Below are 15448 nucleotides of genomic sequence, written 5' to 3' on the forward strand. Positions count from 1 at the left end.
TGTAACAAAACATTTTAGTTCCCGGCTATTAATTAAATACAGATGATCACAATTCAATGTTGTTGCACTTGTGTGACAATCCAGGAAAAAAAAAACTGTGTAGCTCTGTGTGATCGACACATGCAAGTCAATATGAACACTAACACAATTTTCACTTATGAGCCAACTGTATGCACCTAAATATAGTTTTGCTTTTCCAGAGAAATTAAATATTTGGTTGTGTGTTAGTATTGTGCGTTCATAGTAGTACTTACTACAGGTCTGTAAATAAGATATGCAAGCTAACACACTGATACCCTCAAGCATCAATTGAACATTGTACATCTCCTTGATGTCAAAATTTCAGCTCCCATTAAATATTCAAGAGAGCAGTTGAAGAGTTGCTGCTCATCATCTTTGAGAAAACTTTGTGACGCAAAAGTGGCACTTTAGTGAAGATCTGTTATCCTGCTTTAGGGTGACGGGAAGCTTTCAGGGCAGAAATGAGCTAGGAAAGTCATAGAAACTGATCCATGGGTTTACTCCTTTGTGAATCTGTAGAGTGGCTTAGACCAGACTTGTAGCCTGCAGGCTTCTGTGGCTTTGGCCTCATCCGGGTATCAGGGCATCAACCGCAACTACAAAACCTCTCTACATAGCTGTAATCCGAGAGGTCACAGAGCTCTAGAGACGCAAAGTGGAAAATCCAATCGCTTTCAGGAAAACCAGACACAAAATGTAGACTATGGATGGATGAATATGGATATTAAAGCGGTAACTTGACTTGTTGAATCAGATCATTTGTGCTTGCTGCATTCAAACAGTCTTTTTGCTATCAATGGGCTTGGTCGATTTATCTGATGTCCACATTTGTATGCAGTTTTTTTTTTTTTACCTCCCAATATTCCAATGTATTTATGCATGTGAATTTGCCAGGGGAAATCATGTGCATGTTTGATGTGTGTGTGTTTCTGTGTCTGCCTGCGCGTGTGTGTCAGGTTGAATAATTAATTTACTTTCATTATTAATGTGCACCAATGACAGTGAATACAAAAGCAAGATAGCACACAATGGATTAAAGTATCATTAGTAGTTTTTCCGTGATTTGTCATATTGTTGATATGCTCACATTATTCCAATGATCAGGTTTATCATGTAAGCAGAAGTACACAAGCAGTGTTATGTGTATTTTTTGTTAAATAAAATTGTCAACAAAAGGTTTTACTTACCCATTCTTTTTTTCTTCACCAGTTCTAAGAGACGACTTCCGTCAGACACCGAGTGACGTGGTGGTGGCAGCAGGTGAGCCAGCTGTCATGGAGTGTATTCCCCCCAGAGGACATCCTGAGCCAACCATCTCGTGGAAGAGAAATAATGTCCAGGTCAATGACAGAGATGAGAGGATCACGGTAAGTAAACTGTTGGTTGTCCAATGTTTTTATTGTCGTTGGTTTACTTTGTTGATTGTGCGTACATTTCTGGGTTTTTGTAACATATATGTGTTGTTGTCGTCATTGAATCTTCACCTAAGAGAAAAAAAAGAAGAAAAAAACTAGACTGAATTCTTATGAAGTAAATTGAAAGATAAATTATGTGAAAATTACAAGTTGTCCAAGCGGGGTTTGAACCAAGATCTTCCGGTTTAGCAGACAATTGCTCAAACCACTGTTCCATTGCTGCTGTAGAAACTGTGACATTGTATATAATTGTAGTGAATACGTCAGTATATACAAAGCTTGCGTTGAATTTTTATTTTGAATATAGAACGCAATAATATAGAAACAAAACTTATGAATGACATCAGAAGTAATGGATGTGAAATAATTTGACAATGATTAGTATTCAATATTGCATTTGTACTAAAGAGCTTCCCAAGCAGGGTTTGAACCCAGGTCTTCCAGTGTGGCAGGCAATTGCTCGAACCCCTGTGCCATTGCTGACGTAGAAGAATGTGTGACATTGTATATAATATACATCTTCTCTATCATGTATTTACCACTCCCTTTTCAGATCCGAGGAGGCAAACTAATGATTTCAAACACCAGAAAAAGTGATGCTGGCATGTACGTGTGTGTTGGCACCAATATGGTTGGAGAAAAAGACAGTGATCCAGCTGAACTGGTGGTATTTGGTAAGTAGTGTAGTATTTTTTTTCTTAAATGATGGGTATATGACGTCTTAATACCGTCAGATTTTGATATTGTTGCATGCCTAGTATATTAGGCATGCAACAATATCAAAATCTGACGGTATTAAGACCACGGTATGGTATTCGTGTAGTATTGCAAAAAATGAATAACTTGAAAAATCATTTCATAGTGTGGAAACATTAATTTGACCCTAACACAACAATGAAAAAGTCAAATAAACGCTCTGGTCAATGTAGGAATACCTGAATGCTTATTTATACAAAATGTACAAGTATTTTGTCCCCCCAAAATATAGTCAGAAATATCTCTTCACGTTGTTTGTAAATCAATACACAACCATGTCTACCAAATTATTTCCAAATATATACACTTTTCCCAAATCCTTATCCAGTCATTCTTAGTTAAAGAAATATCAACTTATCAACAGTTGTTTTTTCTGTTAAGAAGTTGTGAGACATGATGGCTATTGTTCGTGTTACTGAGCATGATACTAGCATGTTACTGGTCATTTCTGTTACAAAGGCGTGAGTGGGCTTGATGACTTATCCAAATATAGTGATTGACTGATCAAAAAAGTGAGGGTGGATCTCGTTTCTCTTCCCAACTTCTCCCTCTTCAAAATACAACAACAGCAACCTGACAAAAAGAGAAATGAGATGAGCCCTAAAGCCTCTAGCCTTGCAGCATTTCACTTAACAGAAATGGCCACAAAATGTTTTTGTTTAGTGTACGTAGCATTTGATACTGGGACTTCGGCGGCATTATTGCGTGAATTTCAAAACCGAGTTACTATGATATTCATAACACCATTGCATCCTTAGTATACACATAGACCTATATATTTGATGTAAATACGGAATCGGTTCAAAAAGTAATTCATACTGGATGTTGTGCTACAGTGTGAGCACATTAATCAGAAATAAAGTATCTTCTATTTTTTTTCCACGCAATGTCTTGGGTATTACACAGTTTGAATTCATCTGGTATCACAGGAGCAGAAGATGAATGTTTCTCTCCTGGTTGCACTTTTTCTTTGCTTCCTTGACCTGCATTTTTTTCATATTTCCCATATTCTTGGAAACTCTCTTAGAAGACCAGATGTATAAATGCTTTGGGAGTGTGTATTGATCCTAGCAAACAGATAGAAAATGGATATGTTCTTTCTGCTTCGACAGCTCCTTTTCTCAACTACCACCTCCTAAATGCAGATTTTTTATTTTTTAATCATTGAGAAACCACGAGGTCATGGGTCAATTTTCACATCTTATTTTTAATTTAAAGGGAATGACACGAGCTGCTTTGATTGGCTGGGAGTCTAGTTGTCTGTGTTCACTCCCACAACAGTGCAAATGGTCATTTCTAACAGCACCCGTCTCCGAAAATACCAAAAGAAAGAAAACTCCGCCCATGTACACAGACTACACTTTATGCTAGACTTTCGCAAACGAAATGCCAATAAAATAAATTTCAGACACTGCTGATAGAATGGAATGACATGTAATTGAATCCTCTATGTGTCTGAATTTATCTCTGCTAACTTTTGCTGCTCTTTTATTTTCTGTCTCTGTCTGATATCAGAGAGGCCGGTGTTCACTAAGCAGCCAGTGAACCAAGTGGTGTTGGCTGACGATACAGTGGACTTTTTTTGTGAGGTGCATGGGGATCCAACTCCAACTGTTCGCTGGCGGAGAGAGGAGGGGGAGTTGCCTCGGGGCAGGTAAGACAGTAACAGTAATGTACTGTATTTTACATGAGCATCTGATCGTAAGCTACTGCTTACTTATTCAATGTCTTATTGCGGATCTATTTGTCTAAATATGTAAGGTGCTGCAAAAGCTTATGTCTTTTAAATGTAATGCGTCGATATCGTAAATGCCCATGGCGATGTTGATACTTTCCGTTTTGATTGCAATATGTTAGAATTTACGCTTGGCTGATGTGTTTGCAGATATGAGATCCGCAGTGACAACAGTCTTCACCTGAAGCAGGTGCGAGCTGAAGACGAGGGCACTTACACGTGTGTGTCAGAGAACAGCGTTGGCAAAACGGAGGCAGCAGCAACCCTGCAAGTACACGGTAAGGCATTTGCAAGTACAGTTCTCCACAGGTCTGGATTTCTGAAGTTATGATACATACTAACAAAAATTATCATTTCGCAAGTGTGAGATTACATGATAACAAAAGGTTTGGTTTCAAAATTAGTTTAATTGATGCATTGGACAAATGATCCCTTGTACAAGTGCTTTATCCAAAAATTATACATTCAGAAAGAAGTATCTAATCCACTATAAACTACATCTACTATAAAATCACAAACAAGCTGTTTTGTCACAAGACGAGTGAACAACAAGATTGGTTGTTTAACGAACCACCTCACTAAACGATAACATCACCCACACTCCAGAGGACCCACCCACAATGGCACATAAATAGTGGGACCCCACACTTATAATTTTAAATTGAAGAAGCCTTTTGGTTTAAAGGTTAAAAAAACATATTTAATAAATATGAGAGCCGATTGTCATGACCTGGATGACTGAGAATTTACACAGACACACCGCCATACAGATTGTTGGTGAATACGTTTCAACGGTGTTAGTCAAATGGGAACTGTATTGTGCTTTAAATGGCAACTCCTGCAAGCCTCTGGCCAATAGTTTTCAGTCAGGGTTCAGGTTTGAATTTCCCACCCTCTGTCTGCGGATGTGACGTCATGTGCGCATTGTGTATGTGAAGAAGGTAAAATGTGGTTTCATTTTTTGGCCACAGGTGACAGTAGCGATTCAAAATTAAATTTTCTGCATTCAGTAGCTTTAAAGGTGCTAAATATAATGAAAGCATAAGGATAGGACACATTTTGAGAATGTGTGCCAGGAGATATTTCCCAAGGAGAGGTTTTGTATCTGCATGGTTAAAACAGACCGCGTTATGCCGCTGGGTACAGACGGCTCTCTAAGACTATATAAGAGATAAAGTGAAAAAGTAAGGGTTTTAGTTCCTTTTCAAGTCTCAATTCTTCATGCCTCTAGAGAGAAAGGCAAGATCAAAACAAACTGAAATTGCATTAGAATAAAGTCAGTCCCTTGAAGAGATGTACTCGGCTACAAAAACTGTCATTTGTGATGATAAAAGGGAATATTTAGAGCTACGCTATGTAAAAGTGGATTTTGTCAGAAGGCCCTCCATTCTTCTGACACCTGTCAACATGCAGACCTTCTAAAATGACATTCACGCACACGCAATAACAAATAGTTTTTTCTAAATATATGAGACACATACTGTATTTATGCAAGATATACTTAAACTGTGTATACAGTAAAACACACACACACACACACACACACACTTTTGTCTTTTTATAGCTGACTGAAGTAGGTCCAGTAGGAGTTGGACAAAGTAAGATTAAATGTGGATCATTGCATGCAGCTACAGACAATATTCTGGATAATAATAACAACACACTTGGTAAAACATGCACTTGGTGTACTGTACTGGGAACGAAATTAGCTTGTTATAACTCATTACATATGCTATCATGTTCAGTCGGTTTCATATGGAACATATACTGTATGTGTATACCATTTACCATTATTCTCTCTTTTTCCTTTCCACCCCTTTTTGCTTCCTTCCATCACAGTTGGCTCATCCAGTGAGTATCTCATTTCATGTCATCGTTCTGTGTGTTTGAGAGCGTGTGAGAAAGACTTACATAATGTTGAGGGAATCACTATAATTATAATATTATAATTTCAAATACATCATAGTTAATTGTTACATGATTGTTTGTGTCTGGGTTCAATATATTAATATTTGCGCTAAGAGGGGGCTTTTTACTTTGTTTGCTATAGACAAAGAAAGAAATAACATGAAAGTATTGAATTTACGTGGTAATTTCTTTTCTGCACTATATGGTTAACCAAGCCATACCCTTTTAACTGGCATTCCTAGACAAAACATGCAATTGTCGTAACAGTATGTTTTCTTGTTCTGAACAACAGAATGGAATGATGGTAAAGAGAGGAAATAATAGGGTTTAAAAACTGCTCTGCAATTCAGTACAGGAATTTTATTTTGGTAATTCACTGGCATAAGGAAATAATACAAATGATATATGATATAATTTATGTTTATATTATAATACAAAAGATGTTTCTGCACAGTACTGTGCTATAGAGACAAAATTCTATATCTCAATATAGTTTTTTTTCCCTTTAAAATCCAGATAATTTACTGTATATCTAAAGATGACTGAGCTTCTCACCCTAGACCAGGCTTCTCGCTACTTGTCGCTTGCGGCGTAGTTTGAGTAGCTTGCAGACAGATTTTGAATGTAAAAATTCCCGTTGTCGTTTGTAAACACAACATTCAACACTGACCCTCGAGGAAGCAGCCAACCAGGAATGTGCGTGAAAACAGCCCACCAATCAGGAGCATGCATTCGCACAGTGAAATTTGCATATACCACCAATAGTTGCCTCCTGGCTTGAGGAAGCAGCCAACCAGGAACGAACATTTATTGTGGAAGAGAGTCCAACTCCTCTGTTGAGTTTCACTCCTCTCATTGTCTCGCATGCTGGTAGTTCCTTTAACAAACATACTTTTGCACAGTGTGGACAAGCATGTATTACACTACACTTGCACACAACACAGACTCTGTTTAACTCATTCAAACCCCAAAACATATAAACACGTTTTTTAAATAATTTGTCCTTCACTCCCAAAAACGTACTGTATGTTTTGTTTTTTGTTTTTTATGCTAAAGCATACAGAAGGCTTTGATGCAGCCTCTGAACTGAAGAGAATGGTTGAAGCAGTGGTAGTTATTCCAAACGCGGCCACCAGGTGGCCGCAGAGTGTAAGAGATCAGCCAGGGCCATAGGTTTGTGAATAATGATGAAACTTAGCTATATTCTAATACTAATTTCTGCAAAACGGAAACAGATTGAAATATACTTTTTCCTGATGAAAGAAGAGACTCTAATCTTTCTTTTAGTAGGTTCCATGTTTTTATAGCAATATAAATGAATATTCTGTGGGCCTTGCAAAATCAGTCAAAATCCAGTAAAACAGCCGGGAGCGAAGGGGGTTTCTTCAGTGAAAATGGTTGGGAGTGAATGAGTTATTGAACTCAGCTCACAAATGACCTATTGAACAGTAACAGTCGTATCTCAACACTAATAATACCAAGATTGTTTTCCTCCCCTTTCACATGCCGGACTTGGGCCATTTGACCCAAGCTTGGTACATCTCCGTGCCCCCACTGTCCATGCATGACTAATTGATTCACGCTCAATCGAACTGTTACACTAATCTAACAATATGTATTAATTGGTCCTTCCTGAAGAGTGAGGCAGCGACATTTGTAGTGTTACCGTCTTGGACACTACATTTTTTTAACACAATCCCGCAGACTTCAAAATACTGAAGAAACAAAAGAGGGTTATATTTTATGGTAGATATTTTTACATTAGTCTACGACATTGACGGCATGTTGGAAAAATACCAAATCAATAGACACTTTTTGCATGATTTCATCACTTATTTCCTAATGAATGTAATGTTAAGTGATTAGATTGCTTAACACAAGGATGCAACTCGTACTGTACCTAAACTATAAATTATATTTTAAAAGTCTGCCTCTGTATATGAGAGGGGTGCGAAAGATGAATGCACCAAAATGAGCGTGACATAGGCACAGGTGTGCATGAAATTGACTGCATTAGTGTGGGACTGTGACAGCTGCCTGTCACATCCTGTCCCCGGGGAACTCTTGTTGGGAGTACGAATGTTTTTGTTCCCTTCCTACTTGTGTGACAACATCAGAATGCTTCCCCAAATGACACATGGGTAAGGGATTAGGGGAGGTGTGTGGCATCTGTGATAGAGCACTTTGTCTGCCTTTGCTTATATGTTGCATATAAAACAAATTAGAATGCTTTGATCTCTCCCGCTAGGAGCACAGCATGGTGAGATAAGAACCATTAGAGTAGAATGTCTACTTATTTGTATAACTATGCTACTTTTTAGCACATCAACCAAATGTTAAAAGGATGATGTAATGTAGCACATATACTTATGGTCGATATGCTGTGTTAACAGTACATACTAAATATTGTGCAGTAGGAAATACAGATATTCCAATCGTATTATTGAGTCTACCAAACACATCATTAAGTGCACTACTGCATATAGTCTGATATCCTAATGACGCCACATCATTATCTGCTGGCAGTATATTGGTAGTGTAGCATCTATATCATTATTATTTAAACAAAAAATAAAACCTTAATAGTAAATGGAATACGACGGTGTATTAGGGCCACCTATAATATTTTTTTTACGGGGGTAATATTCCGAGAAAAAAATATTTTTCCGGAATATTGCCCCCACCCTCTAAAAAAATATTTATACGTGCCCCTAATACGCCATAGTGGAAATAGTGGGCTGATGAAAATCATACATTCAATGGGCACAGTAAACATCAAAGCTTAACATTAAAATAATACGTAATCACCGCTCTTGGAAGACAATCATTTAGACGTTTGATTTGGGAGGAAAAAAGTCATATCACGGATGTTTCCCAAAACATTTTTTTATTAAAAATACCAAAACATGGGGGAAGAAAAAGCAGCAAGTAGAGGGGAAAAAAATAAAATGACTCGAGTCTGAGGGGTAAAACATTTTATTAAGCTTGTAATTTTCAGTTCTTAAACAAACACCTCTATCAAATTGAATCAGCCAACTAGTCAGCAGTTAAATAAGAGTCTTCACAAACAGATTGGCAGGAATCATGTCTCCAACATGAGACATGTCAGTTGAAACAAAGGACAGAATTTGAAAGATGGAATGTTGCAATAGATGTTGGTTGTCCCCTGTCAGCAGTGTCTAAAATCTGAACCGAGTACAAACAAAATGGAAGGTTGTAAAAGGGATGCATCCTGGTAGACCAAGGAAGATCTCAAAGTGTCAAGACAGAAAACTTAAATTAATATGTCTAGAAAATGAAAAATGTACAACAAAACAGATGAGGTAAAAATGGGTGGAAACTGGAGTTAACATATTACCAAATTGTAAGAGTCTAAGACTGCCTAAAGGAAATGGGATTTGCATACAGAAAAACCAAATGAAAGCCATCCGTAACACTGAAACTGGGGTGTGTGTGTGTGGGGGGGGGGGGGGGGGGCAAGGCTACAGAAAAGCAATCAATATTCAGTGATGAGGCACAAATCTGCTGGAACTTCTTTTTTTGTACCATTCACTGAGAATTATGAAGATGAAGAAAACCTGAAGAAAACATGCAAATTTCCACAGTCATTGTTGAAATGGAGATGCATATCAAGTAAAGGCACATGGGAGATTGCTGGCATTACAATTTCAAAGCAGCACAAGTTTACATAGAGAATAAGATTGAAAACTTTTTCAAGATGATAATGCATCTTTCCATTGAGCATAAAAACCTTCCTTCAAGAAAAATATATATAAAGTGAATGTCATGCAGGCAGCACGGTGACTGACTGGTTAGCACGCCTGCCTCCCAGTGCAGAGGACGTGGGATCGAGTCCGGGCTTCGGCCTTCCTGGGTGGAGTTTGCATGTTCCCCCCGGGCTTGCATGGGTTTTCTCCGGGTACTCCGGTCTCCTCCCACATTCCATAGACATGCATGGCAGGTTAATTGAACACTCCAAATCGTCCATAGGTGTGATTGTGAGTGTGGATGGTTGTTTGTCTCTGTGTGCCCTGCGATTGGCTGGCAATCAGTTCAGGGTTTACCCGCCTACTGCCTGAAGCCAGCTGGGATAGGCTCCAGCGACCCCCGCGACCCTTGTGAGGACTAAGCAGTTAAGAAAATGGATGGATGGATCAATGTCATGCAAATAGTCAGGATCTCAATTAATTTAAAAACCTGTGGTGAAAACTGACAATCAATGACAATCTTCAACGTGCTGAAGAATATCGTTTGTTTCTGGATAAGTCCATGCCTCAGAGACTGCAAACTGCTCTAAAATACATACAAAGTTGGAATAGTATTTTTTTGATGATATTATGATTCTATAATTTCTTTATCTTGAGAATTGAGGCATTCCATGTATTTTTCCTCTTCTCGACCTAAAAAAAATGTGACTCCAACAACTTTGTTTTGCGTTTTTAAGTGTTTCTTAAAGCCAGAATGGTGGTATTTTGAATAAAAATAATTTTGTCAAACAACCATGATTCTCCCCCCCCCCCCCAAAAAAAACAACAACACACATTTACATGATCATCCACCAGGAGCGTTGATTCCATAATTTTTGCTAGGAGTTGTAAAATTCAGCATTTATTTTTCAAACCCCTGTGTTAATTAATTTCCCCATTTTTGTCCAATGTAAAGATGCAAATGTTTCTTTGTGTCCTAAATCTAAAGCAATATTGTCCCGCATGAACCCATTAATGGTAATTATATATTCCAGCCGCAGGCATTGTGCTTGTTTGCTTCCCTGAACCTAACAGTTATAATCCAGACAGGGCTGTGAAAAGAACCATAAACACAATTTTAATAACCTGAATAGGCCTACAGTACAGTATTTCTAGCTGTCACTGTATTTGGGTCAAAAACATGTCATGTCATGTCAGACAAGAAGGAAAATGTTCAGGTGTCTGCTCAATTTACGATATGGTCTGTTTAACACTAATCCCATACATAATAGTAAATGGACTTCACTGCATAGATTGTTTTCCCATGATGCCTCGTAACTTTGGACAGGGCCATAGCCATGTTGGAGGTCTGTGCATAGTTTTGTTCTGGTGCTTATTGGGCATTTGAATGGATACATTAGATACCTACCCAACATCAAAAAGTTGTGGTGTTTGGCTGCGACAATAAAGTGGGTGGGACAAAGTCATTTCATTGTTTATCTGTACCAATTTAAAATTGGGTTGAGAAGACTGAACATTTTGTCAAGGAAAAGATAGCAATTATGGTATTCATAAATTAGCAGAGATTATCTCACTCTGGCCAGATACCAAAGCCATATATATATATATCTGTGTTTGTTTACACACAAATGAAAAAAAAAGCATCTTTGTTGGAAACGGGTCGATTGTTGCTGTGATATCATATTAAACATGCGTCCATGTCAGAAATGTAAGAGTCTTTGATAACCAGAATGGCAGTTTAGAATGGCAGCTGATTTACACCCCCAAGTGATTTCTAGTACGGGGTGGAATGGTATTTAAAAACTGTTCGGTTCTCCATTTTTGGTTAGGTTCATCTGTGCTCCAATCAGTCCATTCGCACAACCAATCATATTGCGGCGTGACTCGTCCTGCGTCCTGATGCTTCTCCTGTTGAATTTTTAATGACGCTGGCATCGTCATAGTAGAGTCACCGCTACCGTGTCTTTTTATCTTCAAAGCAATGTCTCTGGTACATAAGACAGACAATTTGGAATTATAACTCACTGGAAATTGTGATGTTCGTGACGGAGATAATTTGATTATCACGGAAACATGGTTTAACCCAATGCAATGCGATGCAATGCTAGTCTGCAGTTAGCCAGACCCATCGTTAAAAATTGGGACTCATATACACAAAGTGTTATAATTCTTATAGCGCTTATCTGATTTGGATGTAAATACCCTAAAATTAACACTAAAAGTATGCAGTTAAAGCATATCTTGTTAATTTCATTTCAAATACATGATGGAGTCAAAAAGATGAGAACGGTGTTTGCTCATGTCCGATGAAGGAAGAGCTGAAGAAGGTGCTTTATGTATGAGCTGACTACAAATTACCACAAATTCGGCCCAAATTTATGCCAATCGAGAGTTCCAGGCAGAGACTTGAGAATGGCTGAAATTAAAGTCAGCCTGACCTGAAGCATCTGCTAATTTGGCCGTTGTCGTGGATGTTTATACAAACCGGAAGCCATATTTGCAAGGAGCCATGACTTATTCTGTTGTTTTTAAATTTTTTATTTCCTTTAACCTTCATTTAACCAGGTTAGTCCTGTTGAGATTAAAAACCTCTATTTCAAGAGAGACCTGGCCAAGATAGGCAGCAGCAAAATAACACAAAGTTACAGACATACAGTACAGAGTGGGACAAATAAAAAAATGTACAAAGTAAAAAATGTTGGATTAAATGATCAATACAATTGTTCAATAAAATTGTATGAATGGCAACAGGTGGATACACAGGTCCGTTGTAAGAGCTTTTATTTGGTATGTCTGCCACTATATACTATATACAGTACCTAATACAAGACATTTGATTTTTATAACAGTCACCACATACTGAACCAAACAGAAAACCGTGAGCACAAAACCAAGAAACGAAGTAAACCGTGGATTTTGTGAAACGTTCCAACCCTACTTTCTAGTCTTAAGGCTCATGCTAGATGAAGTCATTACTGTTTTAGTTAAAGTAAACCAAGCTGTCAACTATGCCAGTTCATTAAGTGAAGCAGTCCCCGTTTTATTTCTGCTTGTCTACGCGCACAGGTTTGGTGATGAGAGATGTATGAATTGTATGGGAACCGTAGTTATTTATGATGGCTTCTCACATAGCTGATATTAACTGCTTAAACTACTAGTCTTTCATTTTCAAGCCTTTATTATATCCTTTAGAATATGGCAGACAACAAATGCTGATAACATGACCATAAACTCTCTATTTAAAATTATTTTATATTGTCCCTTCATTCACCCAGTCACAACACTCATTAATGGGATGTATTGCCATTGGAAAGTAAGAGCTAATGTATGCATGTACTATGAGAAAATTTGGGTTCTGCTGGGAAACAAATCCTCAAACCACGGGTCAAGAGAGAACTCCTATCATCCGAGCCACTCCTACGTGTGTATTGCTTCTGAATGTTACATGGGTTGTATTACATAGGCACCAAGTATTACGTTGCTTTTCTGAAATATTTCAGATCTTGCATCAGCCTGCACAGGAATTCTGATCCTTGGGGTAGCATGGATGTCAAGTATTGTAGTTTATTTTACTTCAGCGTTAAAATCCACAATTCCAACTGCATGCCCCACACTGACCTAGAGGTTTAGTGTGGTGCCTACATTGTTCCCGGGACATCCCTAGCTTAAGGCAGGCATTGTCATGAGATGTAACACGTGCTTTGTGAACTGGGTGCTCTCCTTCTAAAGAGGGCAGGTGTCTATGATAGTTAAATTCAGGATCAATTATACACTCTAAAAACAGTTGGGTCAAAAGTAACTCAATTATGGATAAAAAAAGAAGAAAAAAAAGGACAGATCCACTTTATGGGTCCATTTGACCCAACTTTCTGGGTTGTCTTATACAAAATTACCCAATTTTTTGACCCAAGTAAAGGATCAGACCAATATTTACGAGTTGTTTTACGCTGAAAGACCCGTTTCTTGACTCAAAGTTGGGTCAAATAGACCCAAGTAGAGGATCAGTCCATTTTTGACCCACAGTTGGGTTATTCTTGACCCAAATGTTTTTAGAGTGTAGTTAGTTTTAATTAGTGTTCAGGGTGGTTCCGTTAGTTTTTATTAGTTTTTGTTATTTAAAAATGCTTAGTTTTATTTTCATTTTAGTTAGTTTTAGTACTAGTTTTCTTTCTTTCTTTCTTTCTTTCTTTCTTTCTTTCTTTCTTTCTTTCTTTCTTTCTTTCTTTCTTTCTTTCTTTCTTTCATTCTTTCTTTCTTTTAATGCTGTGTATTACTGGTGTGCAAGATTTAATAAACACAGGATGTAACAAGCAGTTATGCTTTTTTTTAAAACATAAATTCAATTTACTGACTGTAGAGCTGTTGTTCATTTTGTTTTTTTCTGAAAATATATATATTTTTCTCTCGTGTAGAAGGTGCGGTTATATCCCAATCTATTTACATCTGTGCCTTTACAATTATTCAATAATGAACAACTGAAACACAGGCAGGAGATCAGGTGGGAATAAGAGAAATAATTTAGGACTAGTGAAGGAATCATTATGCATTCAAACCCCCAGTTAGAAGGGAAGCCTGACACTTGCTACTGAATCAATAGAAATTGAGATGCGTATGTTACGAACACGCACACTGAGTGGCAGTGAGAGAAGAGAACAAGTGACAAAACCTAGCCTCTATTTGTAGTCCCCATTTCATTATTTGTCAAATTACTTTTAAATTATAGAATTATAGACCTAAGAATAAAATAATATCTTAGGCGAATCAATTCTGGTTTATACATACATTATATGATGTTTTTGAATAATTGTGTCACGTGTGTTTTTGTGACGATAAAAGAGAGAGAACACCCGAAATGATCATGAACACTTGCCTAAGCTGTTATGTGTGATTGTTCGCAGTCTGCACAAACACAAACTTTCTGAAGTTTTCTGAATGTCATTTTTGTGGTACTCTGTTCTTCAGTGCCCCCACAGATTCTTGTGCGGCCACGGGACCAGATCACAGCACCAGGTCGCACTGTAACCTTTCTCTGCGGCACTAAAGGAAACCCTCCACCGGCTGTCTTTTGGCAAAAAGAAGGAAGCCAGGTAAAAAAAAAGAAAAAAAAAGTTATATTTGTTTTTTAAATCAATTGTATAATCGAAAAAACAAGTTCCTGCTTTTCTTTTTCTCTTTTCACCCTTAATGGATTTTTTGTCCTAATAGTATTGTGGCACCCAAATTTAAAACCTAGAATTGAAAACACGAATCATATGTTTGTTTGTTTTATGTTAAGGTGCAGTTTAAAATGTTGAATACACATTTGTCATTGAAAGAAATACGTCCTTTATTGGATATGCCTCAGGTTAACCAATTTGTTGCATGAATAACTTGATAGCCCTTTTCTTGACCCATCACTTTGCTAGGTCTGTGTGTTTTGTGTGGTGTCGCACCAGCATGACTCTCACCCACACACCTTTCAATCATTTGCTCAACTCTGACTTTTACTCAGCATCACAGTGAGTCTGCATAGGCTTGCACATCTACAAATGTGTGCATGTGTGGGTTTGCACAAGTGTGATCAGCTTTCCAGCATGTTGGAATGCACTGAAAGACCTGATGAGAGTGTGTGGGTGCTGTGGCGAGGTTTACAGATGTCAGCGTGGGAAGGTTGTGATCAGATGAGAATTTATGTAGGAGAGAGTGCTCAAGAGAAGGGGAAGAGTGATGAAATATCATGGCAGAAGGTGAAGACTGGAATTCTGTGGAGAACCATGACGAGAATTAAAAATAAATACTAGAGCTGTCAAAGTTAATTGCCATCTATTTTAATAATTGAGTATTCGTTTGTAGCCTTTTTTAATTTAAAATTATCCAAATCCTCTGATTTCAGCATATCAACAGTAAATGTTCATTTAATTCTGTAG

General features: G+C 37.7%; 1 protein-coding gene across 3 annotated transcripts in view; it reads left to right on the plus strand.

Annotated features, from left to right (window-relative positions):
• The window catches only part of robo3 (roundabout, axon guidance receptor, homolog 3 (Drosophila)), a 121543-nt gene that overhangs the window by 48857 nt on the left and 57238 nt on the right, over positions 1–15448 (plus strand). For all 3 annotated transcript variants that reach the window (XM_086098644.1, XM_086098645.1, XM_086098646.1), the window contains exons 3-7: positions 1231–1388; positions 1990–2110; positions 3708–3846; positions 4078–4205; positions 14505–14629. In XM_086098644.1, coding sequence (XP_085954770.1) covers positions 1231–1388; positions 1990–2110; positions 3708–3846; positions 4078–4205; positions 14505–14629 — 671 coding nt within the window. The remainder of the gene's footprint in view (positions 1–1230; positions 1389–1989; positions 2111–3707; positions 3847–4077; positions 4206–14504; positions 14630–15448) is intronic.

This window comes from Leptonotus elevatus, chromosome 16 (genome assembly GCF_054856555.1).
Source record: "Leptonotus elevatus isolate MCC_2025b chromosome 16, RoL_Lele_1.0, whole genome shotgun sequence".
Taxonomy (NCBI): Eukaryota; Metazoa; Chordata; class Actinopteri; order Syngnathiformes; family Syngnathidae; genus Leptonotus; species Leptonotus elevatus.